This window comes from Paroedura picta, chromosome 1 (assembly GCF_049243985.1).
Source record: "Paroedura picta isolate Pp20150507F chromosome 1, Ppicta_v3.0, whole genome shotgun sequence".
In the NCBI taxonomy this organism is placed as follows: Eukaryota; Metazoa; Chordata; class Lepidosauria; order Squamata; family Gekkonidae; genus Paroedura; species Paroedura picta.
Genome location: NC_135369.1, coordinates 201,606,025 through 201,627,910, shown reverse-complemented (window position 1 = coordinate 201,627,910; position 21,886 = coordinate 201,606,025). Strand labels below are relative to the sequence as shown.

The 21,886-nt window shown below is 42.2% G+C and overlaps 1 protein-coding gene across 8 annotated transcripts in view; it reads left to right on the top strand.

Annotated features, from left to right (window-relative positions):
• The window catches only part of PCNT (pericentrin), a 93,292-nt gene that overhangs the window by 21,620 nt on the left and 49,786 nt on the right, over positions 1 to 21,886 (top strand). For all 8 annotated transcript variants that reach the window (XM_077316682.1, XM_077316650.1, XM_077316707.1 and 5 more), the window contains exons 10-24: positions 425 to 689; positions 929 to 1,016; positions 2,136 to 2,352; positions 3,082 to 3,323; positions 5,485 to 5,948; positions 6,989 to 7,565; positions 9,982 to 10,203; positions 11,980 to 12,128; positions 12,321 to 12,547; positions 14,031 to 14,239; positions 15,176 to 15,308; positions 16,421 to 16,633; positions 17,746 to 17,975; positions 18,134 to 18,250; positions 19,134 to 19,361. In XM_077316682.1, coding sequence (XP_077172797.1) covers positions 425 to 689; positions 929 to 1,016; positions 2,136 to 2,352; positions 3,082 to 3,323; positions 5,485 to 5,948; positions 6,989 to 7,565; positions 9,982 to 10,203; positions 11,980 to 12,128; positions 12,321 to 12,547; positions 14,031 to 14,239; positions 15,176 to 15,308; positions 16,421 to 16,633; positions 17,746 to 17,975; positions 18,134 to 18,250; positions 19,134 to 19,361 — 3,581 coding nt within the window. The remainder of the gene's footprint in view (positions 1 to 424; positions 690 to 928; positions 1,017 to 2,135; positions 2,353 to 3,081; positions 3,324 to 5,484; positions 5,949 to 6,988; positions 7,566 to 9,981; positions 10,204 to 11,979; positions 12,129 to 12,320; positions 12,548 to 14,030; positions 14,240 to 15,175; positions 15,309 to 16,420; positions 16,634 to 17,745; positions 17,976 to 18,133; positions 18,251 to 19,133; positions 19,362 to 21,886) is intronic.

Sequence of the window (21,886 nt, the reverse complement as noted above, 5' to 3'; positions counted from 1 at the left end):
AATGATACAGATTTGTATTACAGATATATGGCAATTCAGTCATTCCTGAAGATTTTACTTGTATAGAGTTTAATGAGTTCTGTTGAAGCTGGTCATAGGCACCTAAGAAAGCTGGTAGTGTATTTTTGTATCTTATTTTTCTTCCGAATTTGGAAACTTGATTCAAAAGGGCCCAGGGCTTGACCTCACAAGTCTCTACTGGTTGGACTCTTTGGAGCACTATAATTTCAAACTGATTTTAAACATCTTGGTTTTAATGGTTTAACTATTTACATGCACTGGATGCTATCTGTTGTTAACCACCGCGAGCCTGTTTGCAGAGAGGAGCAGGTTATGAATCCAATAAATAAATAATCCTGTTTGACACAGTAACATATGTAAAGAAAAGCATGTCCCCTTTATCGCCATAATCCTTGCTCTCCAGAGTTAAAAGAACAGCTGCTTGCTCGCACATCCCACATGGAAGAGATGGAAAACTTGAAGAAAGATTTTCAAACTAAATGGGATAAAAAGAGAAGCGAGCATGAAAATGAACTGGAACAACTGAGACTTTATTTTGAAGAGAAGTTAAAGGTTCTGGAAGAGAACTACAGAGAAGAGTTAACAATGCTGCATCAGAGGCTGCAAGAAGGAAAGGATGATACCCTTCTGGAGATTGAGAATGACCAAGATGAACATATAGATTTAGGGTAATGCCACATTTCACTGTATATTGATTTGAAAATAACCTTTTTTCTTCAAACATGAATATGCATTAGCTGTCTTGGTCTACAATCCTGTTTGGCCTAATATTTTCCCTATATCATTGTGGACTACGGCTTCTTGATTGTAGGACACAAATTGGGGCTTAGTTTTCAGATGCAGCACTTAGTTACATCGGTACCTTCATTAAGGAAATCTTTCTGAAATTGTCTTTCCCTCTGCATAGCCCAACTGTCACGCTTTTAGAAGAGATGACAGAAAAAGAGAGGCGGGATCTCTTTGAGCAGCTCACTGTGCAACTGGAGCAACACAAGGTAAATGCATAGAAGGCCATATATGTTGTTGTTGTTTTTAGGTGCGAAGTTGTGTCCGACCCATCGCAACCCCATGGATAACGATCCTCCAGGCCTTCCTGTCCTCTGCCATTCCCCGGAGTCCATTTAAGTTTGCACCGACTGCTTCAGTGGCTCCATCCAGCCACCTCATTCTCTGTCGTCCCCTTCTTCTTTTGTCCTCAATCACTCCCAGCATTAGGCTCTTCTCCAGGGAGTCCTTCCTTCTCCTGAGGTGGCTGCTTCCGGACATAGGTCAGGTTTCTGTAAAGTTGTTAAAACACTTGCATTAATAACACTGCATGGCTGACTTAAATACTGGTTTGATGTTAACTGTTCTCCTGTTTAAAAAGTTTTACTGCTATTCAGCCAAGTGGTCAAAATGTTTATGGATATACTGTGGCCAAGCCTGTTGCGTTCAGGCATACAGCTGGTGCTAGATTAGGGCAGTGGAGAGAACTCTGTGGACAGCCTCCCCCTCCCCCCAGGACCTGGAAAGGTTGCAGGCAGCTGTTAGGGAACTCACTGGTAGGGGCAACTGTCATGCAGCAAGGATTTGCAGCGTATAAGCCGCAGAGGGAAGTGGAAGGAGGAGGGGGTGGTCATGGGTGGGGGACGGAAGGCAATTGGCTGGCCATTGGACAGACAGGCAAGCTGGTTGGAGGAGGAGGAGGCACTCAGGGGTGGGACAGCCACCCTGATTGGGTGTTAAGTGCTGATTGGCACTTAAGCCATCTCTTCCTCCAAGGCCTTACCAGAAATATTAAGTGCAACAGATAGCAATAAGAGTGGCAGACCAAACTAGCACCACTGTTTTTGTTTCCAGCGACTTGACCTCATGACCTTTTTTGGTTGCCTTGCTTCTTCCTTTATTCTGCCAATTTTGACCCTTTTGCCTTTTGGGTCTCTTCCTTTCCCTTGCAACTCAAATTCAAGGATTTTAGTTTGTCACTAAGTAATAATAATGATAATTTATTTGCTAGGACTTCCATAAGAGAGTGTTTGTAGCATGTCTTTTCCTGAACAATTGCTGTCATGTGACTATTACAAATTGTTGAAAGTTTAAATTGATATTCTTTCATTTCTGCATGTTGTCTTTAGGAAGAACTGTCCTGTTTACAGTTGCATTTGGATAAAAAGCACAAAAGAGAGCTAGAGTTGTTAAGCTCTTCTCTCACACTCCAATACCAAGAGAATCTATTAAAGATGAAGTTGGATCTCTCTGATAGATACACTCATGAAATTGAAGAACTGAATACAAAACATTGCTTAAAACTTGAACAACTCCGTGCCAAGCTTTCAGAGGAGCACCTCAGAGGTGAAAAATTGTTAACTTTTGACAATATGATATTTATAAGGAAGAGTATCAAGTTAAGACACCACGTTCCCAAGGCTTTGCTGTAGATGTGTTCCACCATTCTTTGCATTTTCCTGTTTGAAAATGTATGTCGCAGTCAAGCTGGCATTCCTACTTGAATGGTATTTTGAATATGCACACTTGTTTGCATTACAATGTCTCAGCCGTCAAGGGAGCTACAGCACTGTGTTTTGCATATTGTATTTTCTTCTTCCCTTTGAAATAAGGTTGCCAACAATTTGGAGAAGGAGTGACGAAGAACAGGCCGATGATGGCATTGAAACGTCACTTTTAACGCTGGTGTCAGAAGTCACATAAGTAGTAAAAACAAGTTCCGGTACAATACTCGTTTTCGAAAACCTGATCCTCAGTGACTCTGATCAGTCCTCTTTTCACAATTGTTCAAGTATAATCATACAGTTTTTTTCAGCTACAGAGTATCAGTTTGCGGCCGTACAATGGTGACAATGACAGGTACTGTAATGTAATGTAACAAACTCTATATTTTGAGTGGAAATGTTTGGGGGCGTCTTATACGCTGGCAAATACGGTATTTATTATTTTGTATTGAAATCAAGGAGTCCTAGCTTTTTATGTAGTACCTTAAACAAGCTTAATTTTCTTCTGTTGGAATTGACAAGGTTTTGTATACCTTCCCATCTTGTCCCTTAAATGTCCTGTCATTTTTAGAAATGACCAAAGTCCGCCTACAAAGCGCTCAAGATGCTGCACGTCAAATAGAAACAGAGGTAACAGAACGACTTGTAGCAATCGAAAACGAATACAAAGTTAAATTTGATGTTCTTGAAGCTGAGAAGGAGTCTGCTATTTCCACACAACAAGAAGAAATAGAAAACTTAAGGAGAGAAAATTCTAAATTGAAGGAAATGAGCATACAAGAGGAACTTCTTTTGAAAGACAAGCTAGAACAGGTTGGTGCAATGTGGAAATATACTGTAATAAGGTTGGAGTTAAATGTATCCAACTCCTGGTTGGAGTTAAAAGTATTCTTCCACTCACTGAAGGAGTCCTTTTGCATGCAAAAAGGCATTTTTTAAATTCAGTCCAGTTTCATTTAGATCTAAAAATGACATGTTTACTTGAGTGCAAGTTCTAATAAGTGGTCCATAAACTGCCCTGTAAGAAGTCTGCATTTATCATCTCTGTATTGTGGATAGAGATGTTGGGTGGAGAGAACAGTGACGATAGGGGAGCAAATTGTGTACTTTTACATTGCTAGTTACCCTGAACATAGGAAATACCTATAGTTTCTGTTTCAGGGAGTCCTGTACAGGGTCCTTCCTTTTTATTTGACCCCCGCTCCTTGAGTCTTTACAAAATGTATGGAGGCAGCTCATTTAAGGTCCCAGGAATGTTCTGTCCTTATTTGGACAACTGGCTGTTTACTGCCCATTCTGGACTCAAATTAAAAATGTAGATGTCAATAGCCTTGGAGATCTGTCAGAGATTGGGCTTTTGTGTTAATTGAAGAAAACCCAAGCCCATGCTCTCTCAGCAAGCATCTTTCATTGGTGCTTGGCTAAATTCCATTTTAGCTAGAGTTTTCTTACCAAGTGACAAGCCATTATCTAAACAATTCCAGCTAACCGTTCTATCTCAAATAGGTTTCAAAAGGCTATTATCATTCAGAGACTCTTAGGTCTAATGGTCTCGTCCACCTTTGTGGTCCCATTTGCTTGGCTCAGGATGAGAACACTGGAAAATTGGTGCCACACAAAATTGGTGCCACAGTACCACACTGTTCATTCTCAGATCCAGCATTTCTCTATCCTTGATAATAGCTTTAAGGGGATTACGATGGTGGACCAATGAAGCTAACCTTCCACCTGGTGATCCGTTTGGGTTCCTTTCCCCACAGGTCTCTATAACAACAGATGCTACCCTTTCAGGCTGGAGTGCTCGTTGCAGGGATAGTTCATTTATTTATTTTTATTTATTTGGGTTATTATTTCCTGCCACTCTCGGAACTGGCTCGTGGTGGGTTACAACAGTAACCCCCCCCCAATAAAATCAAAGAAGGACATAAAAGTACGAACATCAAAGTAAAAACATGGCATTATAAGTCAACCACCCCTCCCCCCAACAACAACCTCCATAGGGGAAGTGGCAAGAGGGAGCCATAACCCAATGCCAAGGTGATATATGGAATAGACTTAGATGGGATCCCATATGGATTGTCTCCACAAAACTGGCATTGGTGGATTGTCCTTTATAGATAAAGGTACACTACAAGAGGGCCAAAGCTACATCTGCTGTCTTCCAAAGATTCATTCCATTGGCTGATACTTGCTGGACAGCAACCTGGTCCTCAGCCTGGTTTGTACTCTGTGGATGTGAATTCCAGAAGGGAGACTTCCATGGGGACAGCAGTTCTGCATTCAATATTTCAGTAAAATAGCTCACCCCACCCCCTGGTAAACCAGATTGCTTATTTTCCATGTTGGACTGTACAGAACAAAAATTATGAAAACAGTGTTGCACTTATCTGTAAATGTGCAGAATTCCTTTGCAGTGCAATTTAGCAACAGCTGTAAAACCTGGTGGAAGTAATGAGAGGGTTCCAGCATCCTTGGTACTCTCCTCCCCTTCCATTATTGCAAGCTTCAGCCCACCCTCTCCCGCTCACAGGAAGCAGTCCTCCTCCTGTGTTTCATTAAATCCTCCCTCTCCCCTATCTACAACAAACTTCCTGTTTAAGACTTTGATTGCTGTTTTTACACTGTAATTGATATTGGCACAATAAAAGGTAAAGGTATCTCCTGTGCAAGCACCGAGTGATGGGGTGACGTCCTCTAGTGTTTTTTGGCAGACTCAATACAGGGGAGTTTGCCATTCCCGTCCCCAGTCATTACCGTTTTGGTACAATAGCACAGGCATTATTAATCTAGCAGGTGGGATGAAAGTATCCAGACATTTTTCACGTCCTGTTTCACTATAATCACATTGCTGCAAGGCAATTATCTGTGAAGTAGTAGTGGCCAGGAACACATCTACCCGCATTATAGCAGAACTGGCTATCTGGCTCAATGAAATTTCCATTGGTGATTTAACATTTTTGCGTCATATTCACAGATGAGATGTAAGCTGATGGACGATCATGTGAATGAATTAAGAAGAGCTAGAGAAGAGGTGCAAGAAATAGAAGAAATTCATAAAGCAAAAGCTGAGGAGTGGAAACTGAAGTGGGAGGACTTGAACATAAAGACTGAAGAAAAGTTACTGATGTATAAAGAGCATGAAAGCAAGGCAGAATACGAGAAGCAGGCCTTGCAAAAGCAGCTTGAGCTTCATAAAGCTGAGATTACTTGCCTTCAAGAGCAGCAAGCTGCTAGAATCGCACAGTTAGAGAATTCTCTAGTAGAGAAGCAGAACAATGTCCAGCAACTGGAGAATAATTTAGCCAATGTGCAGAAGACATTGGCTCAGTATGACACTGAACTAAGCTCTGCTAAGGCTCTCATGGCCACAGAGTTAGAAAAAGCAAAGCATGTGTTCCAAGAGGAATGCGCCACTAAACTTGAGGATACACAGAACAGGTTTGTAATTAGAACCAAGATCCAAAACATGCAGTAAGGCCTGAAAATAGCTTTCCTTGTACAACAAGATGTTTTTCAAGCCTGTGAGAGCTTTAGGGTTTTGTAGTTGCTGAGTGCTGTGGAAAGAACTAGATCACATGCACATTCATGAAGCTTCCATTTTCTGGATCAGCCCATTAGGGTCAATACTGTTGATTCAGACTGACGGTAGTTCTCCAGAGTCTCATGGAAGAGGTCTGTCACATCATCTCCTATTTGGTCCTTTTAACTTGGGGATACCAGGGATTGAGCGCAAAACAGAGGTTCTTCCACTGAGCCCCTCACTGAACAGAAACTCTGTTAAGTGTGTGGAAGCACATAAATATATCATTGATGAATACTATTGCAAACCTAGATTTGGTGTCACCATTTTTACTGACATCTGTGATAATGATCAACAAGACCAGGTATTAAATTAATCAACTCCACTATTCTTTCTTCTGCCCATCGTTAAACCTCAAAGTTATTAACAGTAACTATTTAAGATACATGCTGGAAATGTTGGCCTAAACCTTGAATACAGATCTTTGTACATATTTATCAAACTTTGCAGAGCGGGTTTTTTTTCTCTTTCATAGAAGATGTTCAAGGCCTGCTTTGTAAACTGCAGAAAGACCCCACATGGATAACAGATCAAGAAGCAATTTTTGATGGGGTACTGATAGTGCTGTACTGTTAACTTTTCATGTTTAATTCAGGGTTAGAACCCCAGATTTTTTGGAGGAAATAAACTCAGTCTTTGCATATAGGGGGTGGGGGATGAGAGTGTCTGAGCAAAGCAGCCAGACAACTTTCTGCCTGCTACAAGCATCCAGATTTGTCCTTGGCATTTAAATGGAACTTTTATTTTGCCATTTCAGGCAATTGGGAATATAAAGAACATTGGGTGGAAAAGTGCCCTTAAATTTAAAATCACATTTCTGTGTTTGAGGTCTTTCTTCCCCCCCCTCTTTTTTTAGTTTTCTTGATAGTGTTTTCCTTCTGTTTTCTTGAAAATCTAGGTTTATGGAAGACAATAAAGCTATGACTAAAAAGTTCACTGAAGAACATGACATTCTTCTTCAGGAAATGAGAGAAAAGCATGTTGGTGAGCTGGTTTCTCAAAGGAAAGAGTTGGAGCATAAGCATGGGGAGCAAATTTTGTGCCTCACAGCAGATCTGCAGGCACGGCACCAAGCTGAAATTGAGACTCTCAAATCTTCATTAGAAAGGGAACACCAGATTAGTTTAGAAACAAGCATAGGTAATCTGCAGAAAAATTATCAAACCCAAATGACAGAGCTAGAGGATAAGCATTTATCACATTTGGATACTTTGGAGTCTACATATCTGTCTGAAATTCAACTGCTACGGGACGAGCACAGACAAACTGTTGAAAGTTTACAGGTCGATTTGCAAGAACAGCTACTGAAACAGGATAAAGCAAGTCAAGAGCTTTTGGCTCAAAACCTAGCGAAGATGAAACGTCAACATTCTGAGGAGCTGCAGGTTTGCCAAGAAAATCTGAAAATAGAACTGGCTACAGCTCATGTGGAAGAACTTAAAATAATGGTTGCTGAACTGGAAGAAGCTCATAAAGTAAGTAGGAGTCATAAATGATTGCCCTTGGGTTTTAATTTGGTATCATTTTAGTTGATTGAGCAGCATGTTTGATAGTGACATTAGGCCCATCTAATTAGATTACATTTTATTATTATTATTATTATTATTTCGATTTATTTCCCGCCACTCCCAAATGGCTCGCGGCGGGTTACAATGTCTTAAAAAACCCATTAAAACTCCCATTAAAAGACTTTAAAATGTCACAACATGGCAGCACAATAATAGATCCCCTTCCTACCCCCATTCCTAAAAAAAGGGGGGGTGGAGGAGAAGGAGGTCAATGATGTTCAAGAAGCCCGGGGGAGAGCAGTCGATGTACCCCGGCAGCCCCAGCCTCAACCATAGACCTGGTGGAAGAGCTCCGTCTTGCAGGCCCTGCGGAACATTAAAGGGTCCCGCAGGGCCCGCAGCTCACCCGGGAGCTCATTCCACCAGGTGGGGGCCAGGACCGAAAAGGCCCTGGCCCTGGTCGAGGCTAGGCGTGCTTCCCTAGGGCCGGGAACGACCAGAAGATTCTCACTCGCAGAACGCAGAGCCCTGCGGGGGGCATAGGGCACTAGGCGGTCCCTCAGGTATGTGGGTCCCAGCCCGCGTAAAGCCTTAAAGGTTAGAACCAGAACCTTGAACCGGATCCGGACAGCAATTGGTAACCAGTGCAGCTGCCTCGGCACAGGCTGGATGTGGGCCCTCCAAGGTGTGCCGGTGAGGACCCTAGCGGCTGCATTTTGTACCAGCTGGAGTTTCCGGATCAGGGACAAGGGTAGGCCCACGTAGAGCGAGTTACAGAAATCTAATCTGGAGGTGACCGTTGCATGGATCACAGTGGCCAGGTGTTCGGGGGACAGGTAGGGCGCTAGTAGCCGAGCTTGGCGAAGATGGAAAAATGCCTGGCCGGCTACTTTCCTGACCTGCACCTCCATAGTCAGGGAGGCATCAATGGTCACACCCAAGTTTCTGGCCTGGGACGTGATGGTAAGATGCGCCCCTGCCAGGGTGGGTAAATGCGCTTCCTGTTCCCGCCCCCTACTTTCCAGCCACAGGACCTCCGTCTTGGAGGGGTTGAGTTTCAGGCGATTCTGCTCAAACCATTCTGTCACTGCTTCCAAACATCTGGCGAATGGTTCCGGGGGGGAGTCTGGGTGGCCGTCCATGAGGAGATAGAGCTGGGTGTCATCAGCGTACTGATGGCAGCCCAACCCAAAACTCCGTACCAGCTGGGCCAGAGGGCGCATGAAGATGTTAAATAGTGTGGGGGAGAACCCTCTGGGTCCGGTTCTGGAGGAAGGAGCGTATCCAGCGCAAGGCTGTACCCCGTATCCCCGTACCGGCGAGGCGGTGGCCCAATATCTCATGGTCCACGGTGTCGAAAGCAGCCGACATATTTTCCCCTGTGAAACAGAGTGGCATAATTGAATAAAGTGATAAGAACAAAAGACTGAGTAGTAATTATCTGTTCCACTTAATATTTTTGGAAAGGGTTTGGAGGAGGAGCTGGTCTCATGTCTTAAGTGCCACTCAGTGCCTCCTCTTCCAACCGGCTTTCCTATCTGTCCAGCGGCCAGCCCAATGGCTTTCCGTCCCCCACCCGACCACCCCCTAATCCTTTCATTCCCTCTGAGGCTCGGAGGCTGCAGATCCCTACCACGTGAGAGCTGTCCCTGCCAGTGAGCTCCCTAACAGCTGCCTGCAGCCTTTCCAGGTCCTGGGAAGAGGGAGAAGCCGTCCGCTGAGTTTTCCCACCCCCACCCCAATCTAGCGCCCGTTGTATTCCTGAATGAAATGGGCTTTGCCCCTAGTAGGTAATATAATAAAAAATCTTCTAACTTTGAATGGATTAAAGTACTGGAATGGTCATTCTGCAGTAATGATGGAATGAAGTTTTAGTTTCAAAGCTGTGTAGAATAAATTCATGAAAAGCAAAATGAAAAGATATAAGAGTCCAGTTCCTACATAGTTTTGTGGTAGGATGAGGAAAGTCTCCCTCCTATAGAAAATCACCTCCTTTCCACTTCCATTCAGTGGATAAAATCCCTTGTCTAGCTTTGCTGGTATGTGTCACCAAAAACTTTTGTTGTTCAGGTGCCTGGGGTTCCTCTGTGTGTTAATCTAAATATCATTCTTAACTTCATGTAATGTTTTACATGCCAATAAAGGTTTATTGTATTGTATATATTGCTCTTTTTAGCAAACAAGAAGTTGTTGCTTTTCATTTCTAAGATACGCAGTCTGTAAACAGAACAGCAGAGCTGAGTTGCGATGTCTTAAATCTCCCATTTAAAAAAGCTTAAGTGATATGGTTTTATGGGATTTTGGTACAGTAAGTATTTGCCTGCTTGGAAATAAGAACTGCCTGTAATTATGGGCTTTTGTTTTACCTCTGAAAACTATGCAGGAAGATTTAAGTGCAGAGCTGGAAAAACAAAGATGTTTATTGGAGCACGATTATCATAAATCTTTGGATTTGTTACGGGCAGAAATCCTCCATATGGAGGAGCAGCATAAACAAGCAATGCAGGAGTTTCAGGAGCTTCATGTTGCAGAGATTCAGAAGGAAAAAGAACATTGGCAACAGCTTCAGAGAGAAAGAGCGCAGCAAAACTCAGACAAACAACAGGTGAGAATTCTACAAATTTGATTGGAGTTCTAAGTAAAACTCTTGTTAACTTTGAGTTTGCTTCTGCATATGTTCTGCATTTGTAACTGAAGAACCACCTTGCCCCATTGATGCTGCATGTGTGGGGATCAGGTTTTCTCTCTGGGACAAAAAGGGGTGCAGGAGGTCATGTTCATTTTGAATTAACAGTGGCTCACATCTAGAAGCACATAAAGCAGTTTCTGTCTCTCATTCTCTACTAAAGATATATTATGTTCTACTGCTAGTACTTGATTTACCAGTCCAGGCAAGGTGAGAGAGACTGAGGTTTTATAGATGACATGTATTCATGTAACTTCTAGTTCTCTTAAAATGCCTAGGCAGCTAAGAGTATTAGATAGCTACTCCAAAAGGAAGAAAGCAAGATAATATTTCACGCTAACATTGCGAGGGAAGTTAATGCCAAACCAAAAGGCGTGGCAGTGTGTAGTCTGTAGTCTGTGGGCAGATCTAGGGACCTGAATAGCAGTGATGGTATTTCAAGTAGGAGGCTAGTTGAAGCTGAATTAAATTTGCCTGGGGTGCCAGTTGAGTTCAAGCCATCAAATCATATAGGTTGGGGGGATCGAGTATGTGTTCTATTATTTATACACAGGCATCCTGCAGCTTGGCTTCTTACAGTAAGTAAAAACAAGGCTGGTCGGGGATTCTGAGTGATCAGTAAACATTTTATTAAAAGTTTTAATTGCAAAGCAGCATAAATATTATTAAGCTTCAAACACAGCTATATAACAGCATATGTTTACTAAAATCAGCACGATTTACTAGAAAAGGGAGAATAAAGAGGAAAAAAAAGAATTTCTGGGAGTTTGTTGGTTAAGAGAAGGAAAGAGAAACAATTTAAAAGGTCACACTTCAGCTTTCTTCGAAAGATAACTTTGGCGTGTTCCAAAATATATATACATTTAATTACTTCATACTGAGGCTTTCATGCCTAAGGGGTAATCAGAGAAATGACCTGAAAACTAGAGCAGTGTCAAGAGAATGACATTGTATTGGTTGGGACTATTGATTCAGATATTGTCTGTGACTTACAAGACCTCCCCTTTTCTTAGCCTTTGAGAATACAGCCCCAGCCTTTAGCTCATAGCCCAGTGTGCGCCCCAGCTCCTGCTTGCAAGAATCTGGTAACTTACCTCCTCATGTGTGATACCTTGCTCCGCTTTTCAGGGTTCTCTTGATTAAAGAGACATTCTCTGTTGGGTCACATCTGAGTACCTGTTAGAAAGTGCTCATGCGTCTCAGTGATGAGCCAATTGGCCTTGTTGTCGTTCATGTTTTAAGTATTTCTCTGGAATGTTTGGTAATAAGGCCTTGGGTCATGTCCGTCTCTTTCCCTGCAGAGGCTGAGAGATCTGCTCAGTGCCTGTGCTGAGAAGCATCTGTGCCAGTTGTGCTCAGGTGAAGGCTTATTTTGTTCCCTGCAGTCACATGTTTGAGATGGGCATGCTATTTTCCCATTGAGGCAATCCTGTTTTGAGGGGTCACTTAGGATGAAATTGCCAAGTCCAGGATCAGTCTTGGAGCTACTACACTGGACACCACTCCATATCATATTTCAGTTTTTCCTGCTAATTTCTACTTAAATAGTGTTTTTTTTCTTTCTGTGTTGTGTGGGATTTGTTAACAACAAATACAGTAAGTAAGACTACAGTATTTTGAAGAGCACAATGAAAGGATATCTGCTGAAGAAAACTGCTTGAGCAAAAGTGATACTTTATTTTTGATTTCTCCCAGCTGGAGGCAAAACTTAAAATTTTAAGCAGAGAGATGGAAAAGGCTGATGCTGAACTGAAAAACTTACAGCAGCGGGATAGAGAGAACCAAGAAGGAGAAGCTTTAATAGCTTTGTTGAGATCTGATATTGAACTTTCTAAAAATGAACGGTCAGTATCTTTGTTGTTTTTAAGGTGGTGGTACAAGACATTATTTTGTGTTTACAACAGAATTATGTGATTACTCCTCTGGAGTTTTTCATACCATCCATGTGGAATTCATTGTCACAGGTGACTTGCTGTGGCCTTTTGGGGCTGCAAGAGTTCTGGAATAGCTATGTATTTACCTCTGTTGTTTTTTAGGAAAAAGCTGCAAGAATGTAATCAGCAGGCTTTAAGATTACTTTTGATAATGGTGAAAGCCACAAAAGAGATAGAAGGCCTTATCTGCAAGAAGGCTGGTCTTTGTCTTGAGGACACTCTGGCACCTGAAGATTCAAGAGAGAGTCAAAGTAGAATTGGAGAAACGATACTTTCTCAAAAAATGATGGAGAAAGGGGATATGAAGAAAAGTGAGATGGTTCACCAAGGTAGTTTGAAAAACAGTTCTGATGTATTGCCGCAGTGTTCTTATTGCATTCCAAAATTGCCTTACAGTTTAGGTGGAGGGTGCCATAGAGCCAGTGCCGTGCAATGTCTGAAGATTTTAGTGGGATGGATTGCACTTGGAGGGCCTTTCTCAGCGGCCAGAAGGGTGGGGAGTTTGGGACAGCTGTGGCAGAGTGCAGCTGAACATCCATCCCCAGCTCCTGAGCTTACCTCCTGGCTGCTTTTCCTCTTCATGGTAAATGCCGGGAAACATCATGGAGAAGGAGGGGGGAGCAGGGGTGCAGAAAAGAGCCTCTGATTAGTCCTCAGTTGGGGACTGCCATCACTCTGTTGGGTACATGTCCCCCAGTGAGGGCTAGAGCAGCACATTATTTGAAGGGCGGTATGATGATGATTACGGCGAGTCTGTTTTTCTCTTCCATTAATACATGAGAATATGTTCTAGATCCTGGCCAGAAGTTTTTCTTGGTTGGCTTCTTCTTGGGATAACACTGAAAGCAAGGGAACACTGAAAGCCTTCTCTCCCCAGTTATTACTTTATTGCTCATCTGAGAAACATAATTTGAGGGAGAGGATGACACACTAGGATTCCTTCTTGTATTTATGTATTTATTTATTTTTAAATTTGTATACCACCTCTCCTTGACAGGTCTTGTGGCGGTTCACATGATAAAAACATTAAAATACAATAAAATCCCATAATTTCCCAATTGCACAATAAAACAATGGCAGTCACGCCTTGTTCAGACAGAGGCCATAACGTCAAATGCCAGTGAGAGAGGGAGCTGGGCTGATGGACCTTGGGGATCCAAGACTGAAATCCCAGGGGTCTGCGCTGGCCTCAACCATACGCCCTGGCCTCAACCAACCGCATGATCCCTGTAGGCAGTAAACGTTGTCTTATCTGAGAGTTTAGAATGTTTATATATTTTTTCTTTGTGGATATCTGACACAAATTCCCATTGGATAGTGAATTTTAGTGGCATTTATGTTTAGGAAACACACAGAATAACAGCCTTTCAAAAGTTTAGTTAATTGCAACTGCTCGGACCATGTTTGTCATTTGTGTGATAACAAAAGCACAGGAGGTTGCAGTGGTATGCCATTAAAAAATACCTGTTTTGAAACCTCTAGAGATAGAAAATAAGCCAGCTCTCCATGTTGCAGTTCTAGAATTTCCAGAGGGAAAGGCCTTGCCAGAATGGGAGTGGAGAAGGAACTTGTCTCCAAGTTTTTCATGTGCTTCTTATGAAATTATTTGACATATTTTCCACCTTGTTCTATAAGTACCTAATTGTTTGGAAGTAAAATTCTATGATGTAGTGATATATTCAGTTCTTAGATAACTTGTTTCTAAATAATGTAAATGTATATATTTCATAAAATGTATGATTGTTTTGGGGAGTGGTATTTAAAAAAGGAATGAATTAGAACATTATTACAATCAATCTGTTTTTTTAATAGGTCAAGTTTTTGATGAAACTCTGCCTGAACAAAGCTTTGAAACTTTGTTGTCTGATGAAATGTCTGAACTGAGTGAGCATTTATGCGAAAGTATTTTTGAAAACCCAGACCTGGTATTTGAAAATGAAGAGAGGATCCATAAAATTTGTCATTCTGTGCATACGGCTGTGGAAAAGCTGATATTGCTGCTTGCAGAGTCAACTAAACGAGTAATGCTATCTTTGCATTTAGTTAATTTAACATATAGCAATCTAATTATATGTTGTAGCCACACTTATGGATAGTTCATGTGTGACTGGAGCTTATGATGGACCCTCCTAGGGACCTTCTTCCCTTATATAGACAACGGAAAGGAAGTGGTGGGGATCATAGGGTTTTCAAGATAAGAGATGTTCAGAGGCCATTGTCTGTTGGTGTAAAGGCCCTAGGCTTCCTTGGTAATCTCTCATCCAAATACTAAACCTGGTTAGCTTCCGAGATCTGGACTCTAAAATTGTTCTGTTACATTGGGGAACAGTGATCAGAAGAGCCATAGATAACAAGTCAAATAGGCACGTGTGGTTCCCAAGGTATTACCACTGACTTAGAGTTAATTCTTTTACTGTTTACTCTAGTCTTGCCCTTTCTGTGTCATCATTTACACTTTTATGCTGTAAATAAAATGGTATTTCATTAGCCTCATGTAGAGATGAATGGCAGAAATGAGGTCATGAAATTATGATAAAGGGCAAATAGAGAGGCCAACCAAAATGGAGGCATGATGTCAACATTTTATTAGCAGTAATGCTAATTCAGAAGCAGGCATACAACCTGTTCTGGCCGGGGTTACATCCCCACAAAAGATCGTATGGCTTTGTTCTAAATGTCTGTACCTGTTCCCAGTAGAATATGAGATTGCAATTCACATGAATAAAACCAGTGAACAAAAAAACTTCATTTAAAGTTAGATTTTCGGACAGTGATTGAAAGGTTGCTTCACATCAGTTTTGATAACCAAACTACTTCATCATACGGGTGACTAACAAAAATAGTGGGTAGTACACATTAAAACTGATAGGGAAATACAATGCATACTTTTAGAATGTTAAATTATTTAATCTTTTGAAACTGAAGCAAACATTCAGATATATTTGACCTGTATGCAGAGTGAAGAGGAATTTAACTGTAGGAATTGGGAAGCATGCCGAGTGGTTAAGGAGCACCATGAGCTAATGGAATGTCTGAATGAAGAGAGTGCGGCGAAGAATCAGTTAGCATTGGAGCTTCATAAAGCAAGAGGTAGGGAAATCATCTGATTTCTGAAACATCAGGATTATAAAAGTACATCAAGAAGGTCAAGGAGAATTTGCTTAAGCATCACGGCATTCACCTACCAGTTCACATCCCCAATGTATTTTTGTAATTTATTTCTTGCATTTATGTTATTTCTTACCTAAATATAGACTTGTCTTTAAGGTTGCCACATCTTAACCATTTACCATCTCCAGTCTTATCAGATAGTTACATCGGTATTCCATATTCAGAGAGTACATGCAGATGCAACATTAAGTGCAGTGAATCTGTTGACCACATACCTTTAAACTGCCCTGAATTTTGAAAACAGACAGGAGCTGATGCTTCTCCAACTGCTGAGACTTCTAGGCCACTGAGCAATGAAGATGGATGAGTTACATACAGGGTCACTAGATTTTTGACTGCAGTTGTAAGAATACAGAAATATTCTAAAATAACTGTATAACCTCTGTCATATGGGTAGCTTTCTGTTTATTGCTTAAATGTAAACTCTTGGTGGCTGTTTGAGAGTACTGGGCCAAAAGAACAGTAACAGGTAGGGTTTGGGAGCGGGGGCAGAGAGACATGGCCAAGAAGTCTTCTCTGTTCCTTCCTGCTTTTTTTGTTACTAAAAAGCCCTTGCTAAGCTTGAGACGTAATAAGCTGTTGCTTGATTGAATGAGTCTGCATTAGACTAGATCCAGAGACATACCCGGTTTTAGATCTTGAGCTTAAGATGGTTTGATTCTCATCTCTGTAGGTAAGAGTGCTTTCTTACGGGCCAAGGTATTTTATAAGAATATTTGAAATGGTGTCTGGGTCCCGATGAGCCATGCACGCATAGGTGTGCTTTCTCCCCCTTCTGGCTGTATTCATGTTTCGTGAGTCCTTAAGACAACAGCTCCAAAACCCAGGAATTAAAAACATCAATACATTTAATCTGGTAAATAGTAGGAAATAAAAATTGAGAAATCTGACTTCTGTTTTTTAAAGCTCACAGGATTATTAACTATCAATATATTTTGATTTTTTTCCCCTTTACCCATTGAAGATTGTAATACTGCTTTACCTAAAGACTTTTGATGTCTGATATAATTCATGTCCCTCTTGGATTTAAGGGCTCTATGAAGGCTGCTTGGCAGAGAGAGATGCCTTGGAAGCAGCCTTGCATCTAAAAGAGGAATCTGAGCACCGTCTTGTTGTAGAACTGGAGAGCCTGAAAACACAGTTCCGAGACCTAACCCAGGAACACACAAGATGCATTGAGGAGCAGAAGTTAATAATAAGTCAAAAGAAAGCTTTGACTGCCAATTTAGGAGAGAGGGAAATTGGTAAGAAATAGGGTGCTGTATTATGTGGTTGAGAATGGCTTGAGAAGTAGACCAAAGGAAAAAGATTTCCATTATAAATTTAGCTGTGTTGAGATGATTTCTTAAGGGAAAATTATAGTTGGTGTTAGAGATGGGCACAAACGGGCTCACAAGGCAAAATTTGGCACAAACTTGGGATGGTTCCAAACCAGTGTTCAGGGAAAGCACCTTCCCCAAAACTTTAACGGGCTTTTGATCGGTTCAATCCAGCTGTTTAGGATCATTTAACCCTAGCAGCTACATAGAACGGGGTTCCCCTGTCAACTGTTAGGTCAAAATGGCTGCCAACCATTTCATTCCTGTTTCACTTCCCATCATTTAGCCTTTCCTGAGTGATTCCCCGCACCCCTTTTTCCCAGTAGCAGCAAGCAGGAGAAAGAGGGAACCAAATTCACTGGTTCTGTTTGGGGCCTGCCCTAAACTGGGTTTTTTAGGTTCATGCCCAAATACTTTTGTGAAATAGAGTGCAAGCATTTGATCACTCAATATGGTACTTCAGAAATGTAGAATGAAATTTCTTAAGTAGGCATTTGCGTAGGGAAAATCTGTGGATATCCCCTAAAGGCCTCCTTCCAGTGATCTATACTACTAAAAGTATCTTCTTTGTTACACTGGTGAAAGAAATGAATATAGCAGCCTCCAGCTTTTATTAAATAATTTAATTCACGTATTGACGTTCTGCTTTGTGCTATTGCAACTTTCTAAATTGTTGCTTTCATATTATACACATGAGACAAAAGCAAAAGGGGGCAGAGAGGAAAATCAACAAGCTCTGGCACCAGATAAGTTACAAGATGGGTACATAGTAAATGGGTGGAGTGGTCAGTGCCACTGGGAGGGAAGGAGCCAAATAGCAGATGTTTTAAACCCACCCAGCTGAAGGAGCTTTCCTGTCTTGCATCTTTCCAGCAGCAATGGCTGCTGTTGGAAGCAACTCTGAAAAAAGAAAGTTTATCCAGGCTTAGCTCCTGAAGGGGCATCGTGATCTCCCTACTTGCTCTGATACTGGGTTTTGGTCTATATTTTTTAAAACTACATTCTTACTCTGAAAATAATCTCTGCTTACACTTTAGACTTACTGAAGGAAGTTGAACAGCTCTCAAAAGCAAAGTTAGAACTGCAGTGTCAGGCAGAAAAGGACTGCTCCACCTTGAATGCTCAGTTGAAAATGTTAGAGATGGAGCTTGAAGAACAGCTGAACAAAAATCAAAAGATGGTGACCATGTCATTAGAAGTTGTTGATTTAAAACAGCAGATCCAAGCCCTTGAAAGACAATTGAAGAGTCAACGGGATTTCATGGATGTAAGACAATTAATCGCTTTGTTTGTGGTTGCAGGGACAAAGTATTAGTTTCATTATCAATTAATTTGTAAGCTTAAAATAGTGTTATTTTCTTGTTCTGTTCCTTAAATTCTGCAAATGAAAATATTTTTCTTAACTGATGCCGATTTACTTGACAGAAACAAGCAGTTGAACGAGAGCATGAACGGGATGAATTTCAGGAGGAAATTCAGAAGCTAGAAAAGGAATTAAAACAAACAGAAAAAAACCAGGCTTCTGGGCAGTCCAGAGTATTGGTAAGTAAAACACGATGGGTTGGATTCACCCAGCTTCTCCTGTCTGGAAGTAAAGTGAAGGGGCGCTTTCTGAAGTCAGACTTTTTCTTTTCTTCATCATCGTATCTGTAAGCAAGGAAAAAAAACTCCAAACCTGGAGGGGGTGGGTGGGAACCATCAGAGAAGCTTACTGGGTCTCAGAATGGGAATGGTTGCCAGTAAACGACAATCTTTACTCCCCCGGCCCAGGATAGTTTTCTCACTATCCCCAGGTTCCACTTCCTCCTCAACTGCTGACATCCTTCTCCTTTTCAGCCTTCCTCTGCCCCATGAGCCCCCCCCCCCCGTAGTGCATAAAGGGTGCACGTCCCCACTCCCCCATCTGTGCCATTTCCACTTCCTGGTCCCACCCTTTGGGCCGATGAGCTGCGCCCTGCCCAGAACCACAGTGCCTTGCCAGCCCTCAACTCCTGACCCTGTCGTCGACCTTCATATGCCACTCCCAGACCTGTCCCTGACGCTCTTGGGAGGTCATCTGGCTGGGCTCTGTCCTGGCCATGGCTGGTCCACTAGCCTCTTCCAGAGCGTGTCTGCTGCTGTCATTCTGCAGGTGAGGGATTGTGGCCTGCTCAAAGCATCTTTTCTGTGGGCCTTCCAGATTCCTGGGGTTCAGTCGGGGGACTTCTAGGCCGGGGGAGGGGTCCTTCAGGCGAGTCAGGGTGCAGGCCCCCTGACAATCAGGAATTTCCTGCTCCAATTATGCTAAACACACAATAGCCCCTGCAGGACACTCTTCATGTTCTGTTCAGTCATGCACACAGATCTTGCATATTCCGATACAATATAGACCCCTTTAAAAATATTAGGACAATAATCGAATGTCTCCATGAATCTGTGCTTACAGGTCGAATCCCTCTATGAGGAGATCAAAGAAAGAACAGATGATTACAATAAGCTTTTCTTGGAAAGAGAGCAAATGCATAAAGAACTTGCTGTTCGAAATGAAGAAATAGAAAAGCTGACAGCTAGGGTGAAAGAACTGGAGTGCTCAAATAGAGAAGAGGCAAAGAATATTAGCCACCTGACCCAAGAAGTACAGAAAATGACAAAACTGGAAGCCGAATGGAAACAAGTAATCTTTTTACTTTCTTTTAAATGGCTTGAAGGAATTTAATAATGTAGGGTAAAGACTAATGACTTTGTATGGACTTGGTTATTTAAGAAGCAGTAGATATCAATTAATGTTTTTCCTTTCATGACCTACTGGGCTTCATATTCTAAGTGGAGATTTTTAGGAACATAAAACAGAATATATTTAGGAGGGTTGGTCTGAAGCGACAGAACAAAATTTGAGTCCAGTGGCACCTTTACAGCCGACAAAGTTTTATTCAAGGTATAAATTTGTGTGTATCTTCATCTTCGTGGTTTCTGTGCAGTCCCATATGGGTTCTGCGGAATCGCAGGCCTGCCATGGAGAATTAACTAGCCAGCTGAAAGTTTAAAAAAGCTCCCAAGAGTGCTGGCCCCTCCCCTCACAGAGTGACTTTCCCGCCCAAAGTCACGTGATGTGGGAGGAGCCAACACTCCCCTCAGTCCTCTTTTTGTCACTGCAGGAGAAGGACACTAGCTTGTTGACTCTGCGAGATCATTTTTCTGAGGAGACTTCTGTGAGGGAAATTTTTTTCCAAAACTGCGAATAATTTAATCTACTGTTATTATGGCACTTTTAAAAAAGTGTTCTGACTGGGTATAAAGTGCAGGAGGAAGGTTGCTCCTTCCTTTTTAATCACCCAAAGGCGGCATCTATTTTCTCTGCCATCCTGCCGGGTAAAGGCAAGTTGGACCAGCATTCCGCTCCACTAGACAAGGAGGGCAGAAGACTGGATGTGATGGGGCGTAAAATATATTCATCTTCCGCCATGAGCATCAGGGTGGCCAATTTGCAGACTCTTATGAGTCGCTACCAGGCCATCTTATGGGATAAATTGGAGCCCTTTTTGGTAAATGTGCCCGAAGATCAGAAGGCTTTTGTGCAAGCCCTTCTTTCAGAGGGCAAAGACCTAGCAAAACAGCAGGTGAAAGTGGCCAGGCATTCAGTTGATTGCCTGGGCAGAATTATGGGTACCTCCGTAGTTATGAGGCAGTATTCTTGGCTACCGTCTTCTACCTTAGCTGCAGATATTCGCTCTGCATTGGAAGACCTACCCTTTGAAGGAGGGGATCTATTTAGAGTGCAAATGGATAAGATCCTTGAAAGAATGAGGAAGTACAAACTGCAGGCTAAATCCCTGGGAATTGCTTCTTCCTCCTCTGATCAATCCCAAATGTTGGGGTCGCCCAACTTTCTGCTCACAGGCCTTTAAACAATTCGATCCTAGATCGACTGATTTCTCTGCTACTCCTCACTTCCAACAGCAGAATAGGAGAAGGGGAGGTGGCCGTAATGGGCAAAGTCTCCCTGGCAGGGACTCGCAATCCCGACAGATTCAGGTGCAGTGAGATGTTTGGGACCTTCACCTTCTACCCCTGGTTTTTATTCCAGATATTTCCTGGTTGACAAGAAAGACGGGGGGAAAAGGCCTGTTTTTGGATTTGCGCTCTCTTAATGAGTACATTGAAACTAAGCGTTTTCATATGCTTTCCCTTACAGAGTTGATTCCTCTTTTGTCAAAGGGTTTATGGTTTGCCAAGGTGGACCTTAAAGACACTTATTTTCACATTGCTATCAATACCAATTTCACGAGGTTTTTGAGTTTTTGTGCAGGGGGAGACCACTATGAGTTTACCATACTCCCTTTTGGGTTAGCATCCGCACCCAGAATTTTCACCAAGGTTACTAATGTGGTGATGTCTCATCTTAGGAGGCAGGGCATTCAAATTTATCCTTATTTGGATGATTGGCTCCTGGTAGGCCATTCTGCACAAGAAATTTCATCTTCAATTTCAATATCAGTCGCACTTTTAAATTCTTTGGGGTTTAACATTAATTTTAAAAAATCCCACCTGATGCCTGTTCGTTCCTTGGAATTTATCGGAGCACTTTTAGATGGGGAACGCGGGATGGCTTTTTTGCTACCTTCTCGCGCTTCCCGATTGTCAGCCTTAGCTTTACAGATAAAATCATTCGGGTCCCAGTCCGCCCGTCAAATTTAGGTTTTATTGGGGCACATGGCTTCTACCTCTGCGGTTACGCCTTATGTGAGGCTCCGGATGAGACCTCTGCAGCTCTGGTTTTTGTCAGTATGCAAACCTCACATTGCCAGAAGCTGGAAGTGTTATTCCGTTCCACGTTGGGTTGCTCGTTCCCTACATTGGTGGACTTCCCCAGCTAACTTATTGCAAGGTCTTCCCTTGGGAATTCCTCAGGAGGATTTAATCCTTTAGTCAGTAACCTTTTATTGGCATAAAGGGATTTAATCCTTTACACGGATGCATCCCTCGAAGATTGGGGTGCACATTGCCATCACCATTCTGTTAGTGGTTGTTGGAGCATAAGGGAAGCAAAACTACATATTAATCTGTTGGAATTATGGGCAGTAAGACTTGCTCTTGTTTCCCTTTCAGATTTACTCTAAGAAAAACATGTACTTGTGGCCTCCGACAATATGGCGGCAGTTTATCACATCAAAAAGCAGGGAGGCACCAAGTCTTTGAACT